At 33.1% G+C, this 21,007-nt stretch overlaps 2 protein-coding genes across 5 annotated transcripts; both read right to left on the bottom strand.

Moving 5' to 3' along the window:
* Window positions 1–34: 34 nt before the first annotated feature.
* On the bottom strand, window positions 35–3,119 carry LOC145739171 (uncharacterized). Its single transcript, XM_081994581.1, has 5 exons — window positions 2,597–3,119; window positions 2,348–2,539; window positions 1,636–2,210; window positions 1,392–1,581; window positions 35–1,339 (listed from the first exon to the last, which is right to left on the bottom strand). Exons 1-5 carry the CDS (start codon window positions 2,717–2,719, stop codon window positions 1,184–1,186), a joined length of 1,236 nt encoding a protein of 411 aa, XP_081850707.1. The 5' UTR covers window positions 2,720–3,119; the 3' UTR covers window positions 35–1,183.
* An 804-nt stretch (window positions 3,120–3,923) lies between these two features.
* On the bottom strand, window positions 3,924–20,981 carry LOC145738666 (uncharacterized). 4 transcript variants are annotated; one of them, XM_081993609.1, is made up of 7 exons: window positions 20,636–20,927; window positions 20,498–20,540; window positions 7,624–7,794; window positions 6,614–7,565; window positions 4,947–5,518; window positions 4,205–4,337; window positions 3,924–4,144 (listed from the first exon to the last, which is right to left on the bottom strand). In XM_081993609.1, the coding sequence occupies exons 3-7, from the start codon at window positions 7,790–7,792 to the stop codon at window positions 4,099–4,101; spliced, it is 1,872 nt and encodes a 623-aa protein (XP_081849735.1). In that variant the 5' UTR covers window positions 7,793–7,794; window positions 20,498–20,540; window positions 20,636–20,927; the 3' UTR covers window positions 3,924–4,098. The 4 variants fall into 4 exon arrangements, with proteins under 4 accessions (XP_081849735.1, XP_081849731.1, XP_081849734.1 ...); XM_081993605.1 differs by lacking the exon at window positions 20,498–20,540 and having other exon boundaries at window positions 20,636–20,981; XM_081993608.1 differs by having other exon boundaries at window positions 20,498–20,924.
* Between the last annotated feature and the right edge of the window lie 26 nt (window positions 20,982–21,007).

Genomic DNA, 21,007 nt, shown 5'->3' with positions numbered 1-21,007 from the left:
CGAAGATCGCTTTTTCGAGGCAAATGAACAACAATTATAGTAATTAAACAATTATCTTTATTTACACAGGTCCTACTTATAACTATGTAATACTGATTCGTTCTTATCAGTCAAATAATGATGAGGATCAGGCAGTAGAAAAAAGTGTCAAAATTAAATTTGAAATAATTATGTAGGTACTTTTAATTTACATTGTACAGTGCGATCAATTTATTTTGGTTGTCTATAACTTTTATACCCATAAAGATGTGATCTTTACCTTATGGTGAGCCAAAACACTGCTTTAATTTAAAAAAGCTATGTCATTTTGGTACAAATTTGCTTGAATTAAGTCTTAATGGGTTTTGTCGTAAGAAACAAAAAGTCACACCAAGTGAAAATAAAAACATTTTCAGAAAGCTTTACTTAAAACAAACTCAACTGACGTGTTTTTTTAAATCATCTTTACAGTTAAAAAAGTTATAGTCAATTGAAATGGTCCCAGGCTAAACTGCTGGACTGTAATAATGATGCATGTGTTGCTATTTATTTCTAGAGTAACATGTATTACGGGGTACTACTTTATGTTTTAAATTAGGTCAGCAATGGGATGCAGTGTGTCTCACTCGAGTAATAAGTCGGACATCTTGTACATTGTTAGTTTGTAGGAAAAATTTCTTCTGGGTTTCTAGTGAGATTTACATTAATTCTTATCTACTACAAAATTGTTTTAAATCAAGTCTTGATTTTGATTTTTCTACACTTATTTCACAATAATATTTGATATTATTTTATATACAAAATACACCTATTAAGTATGTTACCATAATAAATATTGACACACTTTTTAAATTGAGTACTTTTGGGTGTTTCGTTAATAAACAACACCATCCTGTAAAGCTTGTAATAACTGTCATCTGCTGCACATTTTCTAACAGGTGTAAGACGGATTTTGTCTTTTCACGAAACGCCCAGTAAAAGTCTTTAAATTCAACATTTGTCTCATGATATAAATTAGCAAAAAACTACATTAGATGTTCAGTTAAATAAATTTGACAAGCATCAACTGGTATTTAGTGTCATGAGCTGTCAAATTTAACATCAATATGTCTTAAGAAAGCTAGTTGTAACAGTGGTTTTGTTGAATTGCTGTTAACTTTAGAATGTTCATTTATGTTAACCTTAGACATAAAACATATACCGTTTATCTCATAATTTTAGCAGCACGTTCTCTATCCCGTTCCACTTCAATGGGATGCATACGTTTCCTGTGGGAGAAACAATTCCCTGAGCTTGCAAACGCTTTAGGACAATAAGGACATTGATAAGGTCTTGCTCCTGTATGTTGATTGATGTGAAACTACAACAAAGACGCCTTTACCATCACCAAATGGTACAGATTTTTTTTTTACCTTTAGGTCTTGATTTCTCTTGAAAGTCTTATCACACAATGGACATTTGTGAGGCCTTAAGTCGCTATGAGTGATAGAGTGCGCTCTTAAGGTACTATTTGTTGGGTAAACCCTTCCACATACTTCGCATGGAAATTGAACTCCTTGATGGTACTCCTTATGCCGAAATAAGTTGCATTGGGTCTTGAATCTACAATATACTATTAGTCAAGGATTGCATAGCTGCTGGACAGATGATACTTACACTCTGCCACAAATATCGCATCCATACTGTCCTTTAGGCCTGTGAGTTTCTAAATGAACTTTTAATGCACCCTTTGATAAAATATCTTTGGCACAAATCGGACATTTATAAACCACACCTTCATCTTGAGTTTCAGTGTTGTTGCCGTCTTCAGTAGTTTCATCTTTATGTGTCCCAATATTTGTACTGCTTATAAAAAGTGCCGGTAAAGTGTGAAACTTATTATTAAAACTGTAAGTCAGGATCGTTTTAGTGTAGGAGGCGGAGTGAGTGTAAACGTGTTCTTGTAAAGCTTTGTTAGTTGTAAAGTTTCTTTTGCAAATTGAACAAAGATAAATAATGCAAGTGTTTTCGGAATTTTCACTTTCTGAAGATCCTGAAGGAGAGTTGTGCATAGTTTCATCATCAGATTCCTCATCGTCGTCTTCTTCTAAATCTTCTTGTTCTGAATTAGTTTGATTAGGTTCATTTACATCGGGGTCATTTTCAGGTTCACTATCTTCTAAACAACATTGAAGTACTGACATAGGGTCTACACGTACTTCCATTTCTGTTTCTTCAGAATCGTTATTTTCCTTAAAACATATAGATTTGTTTAGCTTGAGATCAGTTTTAAAATTTTCTTGCAATTAATTTATTTTAAAAAGGTAATTTTTGGCACAGTTTTAGACTTAAATAAACACAACAAAAACATTTGAGCAACAATTCTCACCTTAGTTAAATATGTATGCAGTAAAGAAACATTTTCTGTTTTTGTAGGTTCTGGGCTAACGGGGGTGGACAAAACACATCTGGTCATTTTCTCCTGACTTTTTATCGCCATAACAGCAAAAGAGTGAAATTCGTTAATTTTCATTACACAGTCTTGGCATATCATTTTTGGCAATTTATCTTCTAAACTAATCTACAGCACAATAAAAAAAACATGTCGGACAAACCTGGGGGTGTCGTATGGCCTTACCGAAACAGAGAGATATTTCCTAATTTTCGCGTGTAAAAATGTTTGTTTAGCCTCTTCGCTGAAGAGAAAAACACCGCACTTAACCTCTATCGAGCAAATTCTGCACCATTTTTCAATATCCATTTTCGTTCTAATTCTACATTGAGCACAAAAAACTATTTCCGCAGGCCAAAAAGCGTTGCAGTTACATCGGGACTCTAATTAGATATACAGAATATAAAAAAGAACTATACGTCCTTTAATAGAGATCATTGCGCACACACTCAATAGGTACATTTCATGAAAATTCTGTGTGATTTTAAAAAATCTAAATCATTCAAGTAAACGCGCGTTTTGGAGTCCGAAATTCTAATTCATCCAGGATTTTCCAGAGAAACCAAACCTAGCGTCAGAAAGTTCAGAGTTTTGCGATTGTTTTGATACACATTTTTAAACCGGCAGTCTTTTGGACACTGTCTAATAAATTTCCGATTGACAGACGTCAAAAAACACGTGTATATTCTTCGCGCCATTGTGAGGATTCAAGCGCGGACGCAGACAACTCGTAATTTTAAAGGGGTTCAGCAATTGCCTTTTAAAATCAATATGACCAGCCTAGCCAACCAACAAAACTGGGGGCTGTGTTAGTGACGCAAAAGCTTCATTATCGTCTATTCCCTCTAATCAATACTGCTACAGAATCATCCTGCAAAATTTCAGCCGCCATCCTTTACCCTCTACTGCCCTGATCCTTATTCTCCCAAATGCGCCTGCTTTGCGCCACCTTATCCTTTGGCAAGGATTTTTCCAGTAACTGGCATAAATGCTTGCCATTGATGTTGTTTATCCCTTCTATAGAAAAGAACATCGGTTCTGACATAGATCTTTTGCATAAACAGTGCCAATTAAATTGAGATTTGAACTGGATTTGCAGTTCTCAGTAAATCTAATTGTCTATTATTGGAAGAAGAAGCAACGTTTTGTCAAGTATTAATTTTTTCTATCTTTTATCATTCTAAAACAGTCTCGGTTTGCTGATATCTAAATATCAAAATAAGCTCCAATCAGAAAAACAACTAGTCTAGCATTTTTAAATAATTGAAAAAAGCGCTCCATAAGCCTCTGGAAAAATCAAACGTAAATAATGGGAAAAAACGTTTGGAAAGGCTCTAGCAAAGAGACATTGAAATAGGTTAAAAAGCATTTAAGGGACTTCATCTTGCAATTCCAACTGAATATTAGACGCTTCTGGAAATTTCCAGTTATTTAGAACGCATCTTAAGGACCTCTGTCGATTTCAAAAGACTTTCTTTTCTATTGAGTAGCGTGTTCTGCATTAAAGCCAAACTTTACATATAAATACTCATTATTTTATTTAAATAATATACACATACAGAATGGTTAGAATATCATATACAAAATATACAGAAATAAAATGAGAGACTTAAAAAATATTCAGTTCGATATAAAATTAATTTTGGCAGTTCTTAAAACTACACTAGAATAAAAGATTACTATGTCATTTAACTTGGCGTCGTAATATTACTGCATGACTTCGATTTACTGGAGCTGTAAAAAAAATGAAAAGCAACAATTTAACAAATTTCTAGAACAAAATCAACCACTTACGAGTTTTTACTCCGTTTCCTTCTGCAAATATGCAGTGTAATGGGACCACTTTTCACACTCTTGAAAAGTAGGACTGCTTCAGCATGCGATATATCATGACACACTTGGCCATTAACTGCCAATATCTCATCACCTAGAAAGAAGTTAATTTGATAAATTTATTAGCTACGCAAATAACCATTCAGTTTTAATAACTGCGCCATTAAGAGATCCTTGAAACGTTACGAGTGGTATTTTAACAAAGTCAAAATTCAGCCATTTAGTTGTGGTTTTAAAAAATTTATTCAGATAAAAGTAAGGAGCACCCATCAGTGTGGTAATTGCGTTTTGCGTATGCTGGTACTTAGTGTTGCATGTTGATTCTAAGTGATAATGGTCTTTCCTTCCTTTAAGAATGATTACTAAATAATGCTTTTTCCTTACGGTATTATGTAAATAGCCTAAATTACGGTTTAACAAGATTGTGTTAATAAGGGAACACCTCACATATCTTGTAAAACGTAACAAAACCCCAAAGATCAAGTTAACAGATGTGATTTGCTTCAACGAACATTAAACCGTTACAGTAAACGCTTCCTGAAAAGTTATTGGGGTAAAATAATTGTGTTAACACTCATATCATATTGCAATTAAGTTCGTTCTAGTTATTATTCGAAATAAGAGTACTTTTAGTAACCAACAAAATTAATTTTTTTGAGAACAACGACAAATAACCGAGTCACAGCTAATTGAGTGTTCTTACCAGCTTTAAGCCTTCCATCCTCAGCAGCTTGTCCATTAACCATAATAGTTTTAATAAATATCCCTAATGCTCCTTTAGGAGAATCCCTTCCTCCAACTATAGTGAATCCAAGTGATTTCCTCCCTGCTCCTTTTTCTAGTGTGACAGTGTGGAAACTGCAGACACCCGAAGCTGGTCGTCTAGGTAAAGTACAAAAACTCGAAGCAGAATCTGATGAAAAATCAGATTGAGGATGCAAATCTGCAGATTGTGGACTAGGTGGAGGAGAAGAACTGTCATTCCTTGATGAAGATGAACTTTTCCTTAACATCCTGGTGTAACTTCCGTGGATTGAATTTTTCTGAAAGTGTCTCTTGTTCTGCGGGCTGGGGGTAGATAAAGGAGGGCCAACCAATGAGTGTCGATTAAAATCAAAGTCCACTGAAGTTTCTTTCATGCAACGGATTATCACCATCTCAATGCTGGGCTCATTAGAATTATTGAGAATTTGTTTGGCTTCTGTTATAGTTAAACCTGAGAGGGAAGTTCCATTGATGCTAAGAATTTCATCTCCTTCTTGTAGGGTACCAGACCTGAAATAGGAAAGTTAATCAGTACGGGAAATTAGACGCACCTTATTAATTTAGCGGAAAACATAATTAAAATAATAACACCTTAACACGACGTATCCAGGAAACAGACAAGGAAATCGACCGTTAGTTATATATATAAATATATAAAAAAACAAAAAACTATTAATTACATATTTGCATCCCGTGAAATTTTTATGTGGTATCTAATTCATATGTATTATTCGATAATGATGGGTTTTGCGTGATGGAGACTTACGTTAACACACTCTACCTTCGAATTCTTCAGGGATTTAATAAAACGATGATGACACCACAAAGCTGAGTGCTCGTGTATTATTTCATGTTTGTTAATTAATAGTTGCAAATGTTTGCTTCTGACCTTGGTTTTTTATCAAAACGGATTTTTGTTACTCATTGTGATAATTGTGGTGCTTTTATTACGTACGTACGTAATGTTATGCTTACAAAGTATACATAGTATACACAGGGTAATTATTAGACAATATAGGGCTTAATTAATAAATTAATAAAGAAGTTCCTTAAATTCATTTATAGTTTAGAACTTATAATTTGATTCCATTAATTCAAATAATTAAGAAAACGAATGATTTTTAAAACCTGAATCAATTAACATGAATAAATAAAAGTACAGTTCAAATATTCCTATTTTTTTGTAATAAATTATTAAGTCTGGAAAATCCACTGCAACTTGCTTCATATGATTTCCTGATTCAATTTAATGACATCAAATAATAATTAAATCAATTAAATCTGATCTAAAATTATGATTAAAATAACGTTTGGATAATAGGTAATCTAATGCATTTTAATTAATTTTAAATAGATGGAATGACATTAAAATCACTAAAAATCAAGTTTTTTTTCCGATAATCATTAATATTACCCCTAGCGTGGGAATTTGACAGTTCCGTATATAATTACATGAGTGTTCAGTTTGTGAGATATTTAAATTCCAAATTGCTGTAACGTTCTAATAGATATTTCTGACCATCAAGATAACCTGAATCTTCAACCTGAACACTATTATAAGTTAGCAGTCACATAAATCAAGTTTCAGAAAAAAGCTTTTCTTACCTAGAGGCTAAACTATCAGGAACGATCTTGCCAACCAAATATCCTTGAGAAATCAACTTGCTTTTGGTAATAAAAATTCCTAATTCCTCTTCCGCGTGTGTCTTGAAAAATTTCACAATAGCCACGTTCTTACTGCAATTGTTGGAGAAAATACTGTCAGAAGAGTTGATTTTTCCTTTAAGTCCTAAGGAATACGTTCTATCCAACTGGTTAGGTAGACTTGCGCCATGAATAACATCAGAGTCTTTAATTTCGTTTAAAGATAATGGAGACAAAGAAGAAAATGGACCTTCAAAGTTTGAAGCAAACGAGTCGTTGACTAAAATTCCACTGTCTGAGTCTTCATTATCAGCAGATAACAGTCGATCTTCTTCATCGTTAATGTTAACATCCTGGTAAATTAAGCTGTTGGTCTGCCTGAAAGTTTCTAAGTCCGGCAGAGCACCATAAGAAAAGCTCCTTTTCTTCACAATTTTTTTTCTGCTCTTCTGAGGATCTGCGTCAGGGTTTCTGTACAATTTCGTGAAGAGCTTGTTGGAGTTTTGTAAGTACTTCTCTGACATTGCTCGAAGCTTGGCGGTGAAGCACCAACCATTATCACAAGGGGCCTTATCACTGCTACATTCAACACTTTCACTAACACTAAATTTAACTTCTTTGGAACAGGATGGGTCAATATCGATACTGGAACTAGCGGGTTCACTGTTTGCTGTTGACGAAGATGTTGTTGAGCTGGACCGGAAACAAGACAGTCTGGTGTGTTTCACCCTGTCTAGCAGAGGGTTTCTTCGTTCAGGAGTAAACGCACCTGACGCTGAGCTTATGAACCTAGGTTGGCTTTTGTGTCTTCGTTTTTCTGACTTCTCCAATATAACCACACTGTCTTCTACACTGTAGAAGTTTGTGTCACTTTTGCTGTAGTGTCTCTTAGCCCAAGAGGTGGGGGACATATCTGAAACAATTTCAAATTTTTATTATTTATTAAGGGGTTGGTTAATACTGGAACTTACCAATTCTAGACCTGTGCCGAGCTTGTTGCTTAGGAGTTTTAAGTATTTCCAAGTCACTGCCATTGTCGTTTGGGGGGTTAAAAACGAAAACATCAGGGGAGTCGGAAGTTCTTAAGGGTGATAGACTAAGAAGGCGTGGGGGTTGGTCCTGTTTACGGAACCACTTCATTCCTGGAAAAAAGAATTTTCTAAAATATTTGTTTATTTTAAATGCAGCACTTTTTCTGAATTATCAGAATCTGATGGCAATAATGATTAAATTTGCGCTAGTTGTTTTAACTGGAACGCACGGTATATTATGCTCAGTGTAATGGTACGCCCATGTGCTACTAAATGCAACTTTGTTGAACAATGTTATTAGCAGTCCATTCAACCAAGCGAGTCTTGTGTCATTGTTGCTAAATATAGGTACCCACGTTTTTTGACACATTTATCGGATCTCGTTGGTTTTGGGGAAACGTATCGATTACCCCTCATTAACAATGAATTACGCTAATAAGTGGAAGTATATAATGAGTCATTGAGAGGGTTAGTATATAATAAATGTAGGTGTAATTTAAAACTACGACCATAATAAATTGTACGATTTTTAAATTCCTGCTCAGTTACACACATTAACATTCTGGGAATATCTTTGCCGAGATTCTGGTCTGCTTGGTATACTAGGAATTTTTAAAACATAATAAATATGCCAAAGGCTTGGAGATTGATAAAGGAATTGCCGTTCAGGTTTTTCTGGATTGTGAACGATTTTTTTAATCGAACTAAAAGGAGAATTAAGCAAGGTTACTCGACTAGATACTGCTAAGAGAAAACTATGTTAGTTTGTCAATAATTTAGCCAAAGATGTCAATCTAGGTTATTCATAGTGGCGTGACGAATGTTCAAAAGGAAAGTCGTGTTTTCGCTTTATATATAAATTACTGTAATTAGACATTTTCTACTAAATTTAATATTTAAGCGAGAAACAACATTTATTTTAGTTTTGATCTTCATATAAAATATATATAATGCCAACCATATTGCCGTGTTTATAACTTTTTTTAGTCCGGAAGCTTAGTTGGTTGAATACCATCAATTTAAGATGAAAGATGATACCGTTATAAAAAAAGGTAAAAACAGGGTTCGGGCAACATATTGCAGACTGCAAAGTGTGGTTTGCTACATGAAAATAAACAAGGAATTCTCTACCAACGTAGTGAATGTCAAAAAGTTGTTATACGACAAATTATATGTTAAGCGTATACCTCATTTCTGCTGATATTCTTATTGTAAAAGCGAGTAAACGATAAGCGATGACAGCGTATTTATTAGTTTGGTCTTTTGCACAATTAATCATTGTTTTACCTACAATCATATTTCTACTAGGTACGTAGAAATGACACAATTTTGTTTAGGTGTACATGCAATGGCAGCAAATATGAATTGAATATATTGGCACAAAATAAGCACATTATTTTCTGTGATATTGGGAAAGCTTTAAATGTTGCTGTTGCTCATTGTCTGAAGAAAACATATTAGTTTGACAAAAATATGTCCTTTATATTAAATAATCTAGTATTTTATTAAATACTCACTTTAAATCCGAAAAAAATTGTATTGAAAAGTTGTAAGAAAAGTTGAAGAGTTCTTCTGGCAAAGATGAACTTTTGTCTCCTCCAACAGGTGCATAAGATGCAACAAGCTTATCGGGGAATGGTTTTAGTAACTAGAAAACATTTACTGTCTTCTGACAAAATGTAAAATGAATTGTTACTCGGGTTGAATGTTGACAAAAAAAGTGGTCGAAACGCCACTGGTTTCCTTGTTATTTTAATTGCATTCACCTTTTTGCTGCCGCATTATGCTAATAATAAAATAAATCCAATAAAGTTAATGTACAACGCAATTTGTTAAGAGTCAAGTCCCTTTTTCGTTCAAGGGAATTGACTTATTGCTCTATCTCGCATATTAATGGTGTTATAAAATAATATAATTACGTTGCATCTCTTGTTGTCGAGTAAGTGCAATGCTTCACTTTTTAGTTGCTCCATTTTGCCTTGATTGCCCATTAATCAGGTCCACATTGTAAATATAATTTATGGTAAGATTTGCACGAAAGATAAATGGTTATCTCTCAACTTGCACTAGTTCTGACCACCGGAACACCGTTAATGGTTTTATTACTCCTTGTAAAGTTTCACAAGTAGTCTTCTTCACAAAAACTCTCAAACATTGGTTGTGGAGTAGTGTCTCCACTGTGTAATTATGAAATGTTATGGCTGAAAAGCCGATTTGGGAAGCTGCAACTTTCGTGGAAATTAATTAGTGCTTTACGGTAAAGGTAACTTCCAGCAACAAAGGTAAACTCTCTTCGGTCCATGTTTGCCGTGCGATTACGTTATATGTCGCACTTGTGACTCCAACTGTTATATAATTGTAGATAATGAGATGGGAAAAGGTACCAGAATTACGGCGGTGTTGCCAGATGATGTACTTTACATTTTATGACGTGACCAATTCGGTTTCAAGTACTAACTAAAGTAGACAGAAAGCAATTACCGGATCGCAAACAACCTTAAAAAATCAGCAATTTTTAATGGTCATCCTTTTATTGCAGATGGTAGTGATTGCAGAATTATCCAATTTCAATCTACAAGGTTGCGGATGAAATGAAATTAGTTAGATTGAAGAACCATGGTGGTACTGTACAGTTTATTAACAACGGCAGTGTTAATGAACTGGGTTATTAAGCTCGGAAGTTTTCAATATATACATATATGCCTCGTGATATAACCAGGACTGATTTTACTTTATTTTTTTGATAACCTTTAAGAGTTTGTTTGAATCTAGTTGGATTTCTTTATTGTTATTGAAGTATTGCTACGTCTTCATGAGAAATCATTAAACAAAACTTTTTATTTTATATGCAAAACGTAATGTTATCACGTGCGTCGATCAGATACCGTATGTTCAAAGCTGTTTAAAGAACGTGTTTAGCGTAATTTTAACACTCATAACTAATAAATTACTGGAAAAGTATACCTTTTGTACGTACAACGGTGTTTGTTGAGCCCACAAAACTATCAATGTATACCAAAGATAATTAAGTAACATGGTTACATAAAGGCGATCTTCTTACACATAAACGAAATTATTAACGTTGATAATCTTTAAGCTAGGTATGTACACCTGCAAATGCATAAATCTTAATCTGGCATTTAACATTTCATTTGCTTGACCGACTTGCAGCTTCTAGTTCGATAGCATTCCACAAATGCAATGTACCTACCTACTTTTTAATCCACTTATTCACAGGATTATTCTGATCAGATGGCTGTATAACACAAAACTGATTGTGTATCAACCACTATAACTATAAAGATATCAACTGCAATGACCTTTCAGTTTAGAGTAATAATCCAATTTCTTCCACGAAGATTATAACACTAATGCTTCAACTTCCTTGGTAAGTTGATTAAAGCTTTGAATAATGATCAATTAATGTGCTTATTGCAATCAGACGGACTGACAACAACGAAGCCGATGTAATTACACTAATTTACCACACATTATATTACACTATCAGGATACAGATGTCTAATAATAATACGTTTTTACTTGAACAGAGAATAACGACCTTATTAATTATTTGATGGAGGCTCAAAGTCTAATATTCTTATATTCACCCCAGTGTCTTAATCTTATCAGCAATCCTTAAGCACAACATCCTACTATTCCGATACGAATTGATCAATCCCACTGCTCCACTTGAACCAAATACGGATAATTTGTCAATGAAACAATTAAATTTCATTCAATCAAAAAAAAAAGCCAGCCATAAACTCCCCTTTATGCATCAAAGCATTCTGAGATGACAAAAAGAGTTTTTGACTGTTTTTTGATTTTTCAAATAGCGTTTCTTTAATTTTTGAACAGTAGTGACTTTTCCAAAATGTGGCTGGAATTTGAAAGCTTAAAAGAACAGCAAATGGAACATTTAAGTACTTAATTAAGTTTTTAAAAGCATACATATTAAACTTATATTAGCACAACATAAGATTGCATAAAACTTAACGTGTTTTTCTGATCATAAAAGAGCAAAGAAAGTAGTTACAAATATGTCTGACATAATTAGAAAAATGTAAAAAGAAAATAAAATAAATATTCATGACATGACTGTAAAATTGAATGTTGTGAAGGAATTTGATGGTAATTATAAAAGCCATAGCAAAACATAAATGCATGTTGTCGACCATTGGAATAAACTTCTTGCATGGTAATAAAGCACGCGCATAACAGAAAATGTAATAAGGAATTTGCAGTTGGTTTAGAAAATCCATAAACCTTTATCATAATGCATTTTCGCACCTGTTGCTAATTCGGCCTAGTCAAATACCATAGGTGGGGTGTGTTTAACCGTGAAACTAGATCACATTCTATTTGCACCAAAACCTCATAATCGAGGACAAAATGCAAATGAAACGGGAGATAACCATCATTAGATGGTGCTAGGTTGAGAAGCAGACAAAAATCGTTGTTTATATTAAAATAACCATCTAAAATAAAAGCAAAAAACAGGGTCTTCAATCTTGTGGCCAGTGAACTGTCAAGCCGTCCTTCGTGTTTAACATAAAGGCTGAACAATTTGTGCCACGAATAAATGATAGCGAAATGTAAATTCATACTGTTTTGTGAAAGTTTCAGGAAGGTTATTGAAACGAGGTATAAATAGATATGTGATTTAATTTTTATTGACAATTCGTTTTCACTAAATTACACTTTCTTTGTTGTTATGCTAATCATGTTTGCCTCCTTTTCAGTTGTCTATCAGAGGTCGATTGTCAACGAATTTACCACGTAATGACCTGATTTGATGCTTACATCCAATTATAAAGTTTTTTGATTACCAGTTCTTTTTACTCCATGACCGTTCAGATTTTAATAGCTAGTTACAAAATAGGTATTCTGTAAAAACTACATCAATGTAATGTTTATCCAATTTTATACTTGGGCAAGAAATCAAGTTTAGTCTAGTTTTTTCTTAAACAAGGCTTACTTATAGCACCCTATAAATCATCATTATCCCACATATTACAAATTATATTATTGTTACATCAAAAGATGCTTTGTGGCTTTATTATGGTAGTTTCATAACATGCGCATAAAATGAAATAATTGCACTTGCATTAATGAATTAAGCGTTCTCACCAATTGTATGGGCTTTAAATAAGAAATTTTTTAGCACAAGTGACTGTAATTTTTTTACACAAAAGGATCTGAGAATTATACCAGTTTCATAACTAGCAAGGCACTACTGGGTTTTCTTAAAGTTTATCGAAAGGTGACTTCATCATGATCTTCCAAATAATTTAGTTGAGTCATCAACATCTTCGGGCAATTTATGATAATGTTACTAACATGACTGGAATTTTGCTTTAAACAAATATGTAGGCAGGCCTGCACTACGTATATTTTTATACAATTTTAAATACCTGTCCGTGGAGCGACACTGCTAGTTTTTTATCCAGTCCTACCAGTCCTACTTCATAAATTAAATATAATATCAAAATTATTGTATTGGCATTATTGGTAATGCAGTTTTACAAGTTCCAGAATCTATTTTATTGCCGCATTAAAAATTCTTCTCGCCTACAATCCGGAATTTCATTGTCTCTATTTTACTGATGCACTATAACAACTTTGTATGCAAGAACATCTCTGACTACAAGCAGTTTGTAGTAAAATAAAGCTGCACTTTAACGATAAATTATACATGTAAATCACCTCGCGGACTTACAATAAGGAATTCAACCTTCAAAGGATGAAAAACATAAATACATATCGGCCGACACACTTACAAATTTTGTGTGGGTTAATGCATAAGTTTTTTAAAAGCTTTGTTATTGTTTCTGATGTGAACTATGGGAGGTAATTTTTGCTTTGTAATTAACGTTTTTAAATTAGGTTTTGTGGGTTTAGTTATTCAAATCTAGTGTGGACCACATCTCATTTTGATAGGTTGGTCCAAGTTGGAATTACCCTGAATACATAAAAAACTCTAGTTAACATTTACTTAACAACCCACAATATTAGCTCAATTTTTTTTTAGGGTTTACGAGATCCACATTTTGCGTCCCAAAATTTCAGTTCTTAAATTTTGCATTTTTAAAATCACGTGACTGAATTCAGTGTTCTGTTTGTTATAAAGCGCCAAAACACTCCTTATTTTAGTTATTGCAAGAAAGCTGTTCCCATTCATGATTCTTACAGCTTTTAGCCAAGGTTTGACAGTTTTGACGTTAATGAAAGTTGGCACGTGATCCTAGAACACTACTATGACTGTCATATAGCGCAAAAACACTCCTGATTTCAAATATTTCAAGAAAGCTGTTCCCATTCATGATTCTTCAAAGTTTAGTAAAGGAATATCATTGGTTTTGAGCAAAACTTGTACTAAATTTTCGAAATTCACAGAGGTCACATGACTGTTATGGACCATTTCATATTTCAAGATTTGTTTTGAAAACATGATTGATATGCACCAATTTCCTGCTTCTTCTCTAATATAATCTATCCGTCATATTAGATGACCTAAGTCAGGACCTAGCTTTCTTAAAAAAAGACAGCTTCTGCAATCTAACCTTCTCGCTAATTTAATACAAAATACTCAGAAAACCCTGTGTTTAAGTTTAAACCTTGAATTTCAATTTATACTTTGCGTCCCACCTAAAATATGAGCAAACCATTATCATCTAACAGGAAATACTTAGTTAAAAGGTGCAAGTAAAATGTGGCAGTATTTACCAAGTCATTTAGCAAATTTCTGATAATTTTAATGCTATTTACTTGTAATTGTCTCCTTGGGCAGCATTTGCTTGAACCACATTAACCTAAGATACGTTTAGCACACCCTGATTTTGATAATTGATAGCTGCGTTTAGCATATAGACATGCCTATACTTCAAGCAGGTATATTTGCGAATAGAACGAAAGTATCCACGTTGTTAATTACGTGTTTGTGACAAGAAACAATAACACTATAGTAGGTCGTTAACTTGTAGAAAATGCCCAAAGAAAACTGTCAAAGCGTGTGATTAGAACACAGAAACCGCAGCGGCTACTTCAATACATATTCGAAAAGTACCTACTCATTACCTAACTGTATTTTATAAGAATATGCGTGTATGCCATTTATATACTATAATCAGTTAAGAGTACCCTATAATAAATCGGTAAAAAAACCTACGGAATGTGTACCAAGCAATTTAAATACGTCTAATTATGGTCTAATTGGAATGTCAATTTCATGTATGCATCAACTGACAAAAGTACTTCAATTCTGCTAAAATGTGGGTTAAGAATAAAGACAATTCTCCTTTTTAGATTTTAAAGTTAATTAATGGATTCAGTGTAGGAAACCCTCTTCAGATTCTTGAGCAAAGCTTGAATACTTCCTGTTGGTTATGTTTGCCAGCAACAAGCTGCAAAAACTGTCTAATAAGTGCAAAGTTTTGGAATTGTATAAAATTATGACGTGTAAGTTTTTTTCTGTTTCTCTAGGCAAACATGATTTGAAGCACTTTTGAAAATAAATGATGTTAAAAAATTTAAACATTTGATATGAACAAATTGAAGTATTTGAAGCACAAATAAAATAAAGCATTTGAAATCTCCTTTTTGAAGAAAAAAGACTGGTGTATAATTGAAATTCGTTTTTAAGGTGTGCTCAAGCCACTCCTTTTGTAAAAAGTATACAATAAGTAACCTGTTTACAAATTTCTCACATTATGTGTTTTAAGTTACAAGATTTGATTAAACTAGAGTTCAGTTGATTAACGCTGATTAATAATATACAAGTGACAAGGAGGTTTTAATATGCAATAAGACCTAGTGCATGTAGATATATAGTATCGAAAGCTTGAAAGGATTGTCTGAATTCCTTGGCTAAAGTCAAGGCTATACTAATAAGAACGCGCTTTACAACCGCTGGTGCTATTTATTAGTGATTTCTTTAGCAGAAATATCGTAAGAACAAATTAATAGTATTTCAGATATTGATTGTCGTAGAGTTGCAAAACTGCGTAGGTACAGGTTTTGTAAACAAATTTTAATAAATACTTCTTTACAACTGCAGTTTCTTAAGCTACATGCAACGCAGCCTTCACGTCGATTAACATAAAATTTCAACCAATAAAAAAATTCTTCTTTAGTTTGATGTTGAAAGCCTGCTTTAGAGTTCCAGTTATATAATGCTCTCGCCTACCAATACTGTTGTAAACGCAAAAGTGCAACTATAAAACTATACCTGTTGAGATGATCTAACCGGTTCTAATACGCACACCAATTCTTTTATCATTAACATTAAAAAAACTCTATGAAAATCTCATAAATCTAGTTTCGGTTTAATTTATTCCCCGCCATTACGTAATAGACGAAAAAGCTCCTACCACCGTAGGGTCGACCACTACCACATTCCAATTCCAAATGCCTCGAGATATGAAAGCGAAATTTTCTGCCTTTGCACAACACTAAGAAACGTGATATCTCTTCATGTGAGTTGTGGACGTAATATTAATTATTCAACGCGTTTTATTAATAATTAATGCCATGCGAAGACAGTAAAGCAATTACTGCTAATCTGGACGATCATGATCATGAAAGATGTGTCTGATCACCATTGTCACCGCTTTATGGTCTTACTAGATTTTTCTTGATAACTTTGATAGTGTACCTGTAGAGCAACAGAAATAAACTGAAACATTTCTTGATCAATAAATTGGGCCAGAAATTAATCACTAATCACAATTGTTTTCTTTGTAGTGTTATATAATAGGACAGTTATGATGAAATATCAAAACACCTCAATTTTAGTACGAACAAAATATGAGTTTGACTTGTGTTCAATTTTCACAAAATAGTAATTCAAATGGACGCTATTTAAATTGCTTTTCAGGTTCAGGCAAACAAGCAACAACACCCTGTATAATAATTTCAAATTACCGTTTTCTGACACATAAAACATTTAAGTGTTAGAAATTTTTTGTTCCGCTTATCATGTACAGGGTGTTCCAATAAGCCGTGCACGCGGCTGTTTATCGGAAACTATACATAGTAGCGCTTTAATACCACTAAAATAATTTTTTTTTAAAAACTTTACAAATTTAAATGGAATAGTATAGCAGAAAGCAGAAAGAAATTAAATGTAGAAGAAATCATTTTCTGTCCTTTAAAGCATCTTAAAACATGTTCAAGTTAGTTTATGGTCTTTCCTGTAGTGGGCGTTTTTCTAAAATTTACGTTTTTATTCTAGATATCTCGAAAAAATCAAATGCAATAATAATGTTTTCTATTACCTATTCTATATAAAGAATCCGATTATCTAGCGTGCTAGTGAAGTACTCTATCTTTTCTGTGACACAAGATATCATTGAAAAATCGTTAAAAAGGGCCTTTTTACAGATGTAAATATTACATTACGAACTAAATAAGATTATTATGTGTTTCAAAATGGCTGGTTATAATAGCAGTAATTAGTGCAAGCAACTCGTTTATTTTTTGTTTAAGGGTGCACCCCTGAATAAACTAACATCTTATAGAGAAACTATGATTTATTATAACCACCCTATTTAAAAAATATATTAATCTTATTTAGTCAGTCAAGTAATGTTTACAACTATAAAGGTCTTTTTAAGCGGTTTTTCTGTGATATCTAGCATTACAAAAGAGATAGAGTACTGCAGTTTTCAAACCACGATAGACAATCAAATTCTTTAGGGCATAGACAATAGGAAGCAATATCATTGCATTTGATTTTTTCGAGGATATCTAGGATGAAAGCATAAATTTTGAATACCTCTACAGGAAAGACGAAGTTTTCGAGATATTCCATTTCTGTCAAAGCAACCTTTGGACCATCCCCACCACTTCATAGTCGAGAACAAACAATATAATTTAAAAATAAATTTTTTAAAGTTTTCGGACATTTTTCATTTTAGTGGTATTGAAACGCTTCCTAGTGGTGGATTTAGAAAGTTGAAAATTATTTCCAGCATTTTCTCGTGGGCACATTTACCGAAGCTCTATTATGTATAGTTTTCGAGAAACAGCCGCGTGCATGTCTTATTGGAACACCCTGTACAAAAAAATAAGCTGCTTAGAACAACTTATATTTACAGGAAGTTAGAAACATGACCGTTAATTACGCTAATTAAAATGCGTGTCACATTAACAAAAAAAAAATGTTTATTTAGCGGATTACACGAAAAAATTTTAAAGTAGAACAGTTGGGTTTTTACCGGGTTTATAACAGGTTTGTTGGTGTCCGTAAAGCTTGAATTAAAGTTTACTGTTCTTCGCCTTGATTTGCATCTTCGCCAATTATTCTACAAAGGAACGTTAGCAGTAATCGCTGCTTGTTTGTCCAGAAGTAATTAAAATGTGCAGGAGAGGTGCATTTCCTTGTTGCAAGCTTTTGAAACGTGCTTATACATATACAGACACAAAATGCGGCAGATTAAATAGCGATTAATTGTTGATCAAAATTTCAGGTTGGTTGCCTTGAAAGGCAACTGCTCGTCATTGTTTGGAATGTGGTTTAATACTCGTATCTTAATTGGTTATCAAATTCTGATTTTGTATACACTTCAGCAACATATACATAACGCTACCTGTAAATTAAATGCTACAAGAAGTTTTTCAATTCATTGAAAGAAAGTTCATCAGGTTTTCGTTCATTAGTTGGGAACTAATTCTTCGCTCTATCTGGTTTTCATTTTAATTCCTTTTTTGCGTTATTTTTTTTAGATTGCCAGTTCCACGCTACAGGTTTTGCTAATTCATTACCAGACAAATTAAATGACATTCACTAATAAATTAGTTGTTATTATTATTATTTAATTTTCTTCACTAATGATTTTTTTTTTGCTTGGGAGATTCTATTTTTATGTATGTCTAATTATTCGCTAGGCGCCTAATTACTACCAATTAAGCAAAACTAAAAACTCGTTTATTAATTAGGCGCTTATTCCCGTTTCGAAATCAATATCAATATAATAAAGCACAGCTACTTTTGCATAATCAACCCAATTACCCTATTCTCGTCGAATATCATTAAAACACATCTTGCACAAAAACACCTGGTCTGACGTAAGTACCCACGAAATGGTACCCATAAGCATCTCAGATGATAGGCATAAATTATTTCGCCGACCGTCTGTAGCAGGTGGTGGTACTGCTATGCGCTTAAAAATAAATTTAGTACTTTTTTGGTATTGTTTACTCAGTTTGAATGTTGTAAATATTTTAAAAAAGGATTGATTAATTGAAATTTTGTGTACACAATTTGGTAATACTGATGTTACACCACTGATTGTTTTTTTATTTTGTTCAGAAATATTATAAAAGTCTCTTGATTTTTCGTAACAGTGTGGTCACTTTATGTTCATAAGATTAAATTCAATTTCAATGTAATCAGGGGATTAAGAAGTGTGGTAATTTATTACATGCCCTCATAAGAGCATTTTTTGGAGGTCGTTTGTAGAAAAACATATATTTTTGAGATGCACTGTATTTTCAGGAAATATTTTTAATCCAGCTATACAAAATTAGGTACTATAAATGGTTTCTGCGCCAGTCTCTAAAGATATATAATCACCTATAATCTACGTTGGACATTATAACGTATCTATACTTATTTTCCTGAAATTACAGTTTTGTGCCATTAACATTAAGACAGTTCCATTATTCAGAGATAGAAACTAATTTATTATCAACCAACAATATTCTGGCACAATGAATAAAGAAAATAGGTAAGTGAAACGTACAACCATCAAATAATTTGAAAAATAAAACTTCTTTGATAGCGATATTCTTGCCTTGTGCAATGCATATAATAAATATTTTCGTTAGACATGAAAAACGGTATATTTAATTGTGGATGTGCATGATCATTTTAAAAGTAAAACTCCAGTTTATAGAGGAACAGTTACCTTTATATTATGCTTAAAATTTTCCTTCATCTCGTTGAAGGTAATAAAAGCAAACGTATACATTTTAATGTCATTTACAGTTTCCAAACTGGCTGATCATGGCTCATAAACAATAGTAGTACATAACGGTGCTACTTCACATGAAAATTCAGTCATTACTATAATATGGTAAAATAGATGTCTAAAACCGTTCCCATTCATTTATCTAGTCAAGTGATAATGAAGAGACCTTGCTATTGTTAGATGCACCGAAGGTTCCACTATATATAAACAATATAGTCACGAATATAATAACATAAATACATATATAACACGTAATAAATGTTGCACTTTGATTCCATCATGTTTGTACAACCCACATTCCAAACAAAATAAAAAACGATTTAGTAATTACCCTCATTACTGGAAACTCCTCGTCTATAGCTGATCATCATCTGAAGCCATTTTAATACACCCATTAACCATTAACAGGATATCGATATCAGCCAATTAAATAGGTAAAAAGAAGTTTGAAAGAGATAATTTATTTCTCAAGAAGCATTCTCCGTACCATTTACCATGAATTAACCAAATGAAATGGCTTTTAGTTCGTTTCCTATAGCATCATTATTTTAATAACATAGCAATAAAACATATTTTTATAGCTAGAATTGGATGATAACTGAATCTTGGACAACGATAATCATTCTCAATCATAGGCGTACCACTAAAGTAATTCTAACAGGAAATTCTTTAATGAATACTACATTCTAGTATATTGGAGGTTGCGCTTAATATTTTGTTGGTACAGAAAATTAAAAACCTATAAAGAGGTACATAAATGAAATCAATTAAAATTAATAAAGTTCACCCGTGTCTTATTAATTTTATTACAGGCGAACAAATGAAAGAATCAAAGAACTTACTGGTGATTTATTCTATAATTGGCAGCACCATATCATCCTTCCGCTAAAAGAACAACCAACACAATAAATGAATCAAACAATAATTAATTATCAGCGAGCGCGTAAAAATAATAGCAATTCGAAATCCAGTTTACACACCGTAGGTTAACGCGAGTAGTACCAAAGGCATTTAACTAGCGATGTCACTGCCCTATACTCGTAGCAAAGGATCGCACCGAAAGAATAATAGTACCATCAGTACCATACGTCCATGTCACCATCGTACCGCGTACTGTTTACTACTGTTTGCCGGCATTTGCTTTTACTCATATCGCGGAGCTAGTTCCAAGTACCCTTACCATCTCGTTTTTAACCATTAGCCGATGGGCTAATCTCTATTATTGGCAGAATGCTACTTTTAATGTTCTACGGTCTTAATGAGAGATCTCGATCTGAACGGTAGCTCGGTTGTTAGATTAAATTCTTCATATGGGGATGACCATTTTGCGCTCTTCCATTTAAATTGACTTG

Source organism: Ips typographus, linkage group LG16, assembly GCF_016097725.1.
Source record: "Ips typographus isolate SLU linkage group LG16, UJ_Ityp_2.0, whole genome shotgun sequence".
Lineage (NCBI taxonomy): Eukaryota > Metazoa > Arthropoda > Insecta > Coleoptera > Curculionidae > Ips > Ips typographus.
The sequence above is the reverse complement of the archived record's forward strand: the minus strand, read 5'-3'. Positions and strand labels throughout refer to the sequence as shown.

Coding starts and splice junctions, on each gene's coding strand:
- LOC145738666 (XM_081993604.1), bottom strand. CDS start 20,050: ATGGGTGTATTAAAATGGCTTCAGATGATGATCAGCTATAGACGAGGA. Junction 5,519..6,613: donor CCTGATAGTTTAGCCTCTAG/GTAAGAAAAGCT, acceptor TTCCTATTTCAG/GTCTGGTACCCTACAAGAAG. Junction 4,338..4,946: donor GGATGGAAGGCTTAAAGCTG/GTAAGAACACTC, acceptor ACTTCTTTCTAG/GTGATGAGATATTGGCAGTT.
- LOC145739171 (XM_081994581.1), bottom strand. CDS start 2,719: ATGGATATTGAAAAATGGTGCAGAATTTGCTCGATAGAGGTTAAGTGC. Junction 2,540..2,596: donor GGAAATATCTCTCTGTTTCG/GTAAGGCCATAC, acceptor ATTGTGCTGTAG/ATTAGTTTAGAAGATAAATT. Junction 2,211..2,347: donor TGCATACATATTTAACTAAG/GTGAGAATTGTT, acceptor ATATGTTTTAAG/GAAAATAACGATTCTGAAGA.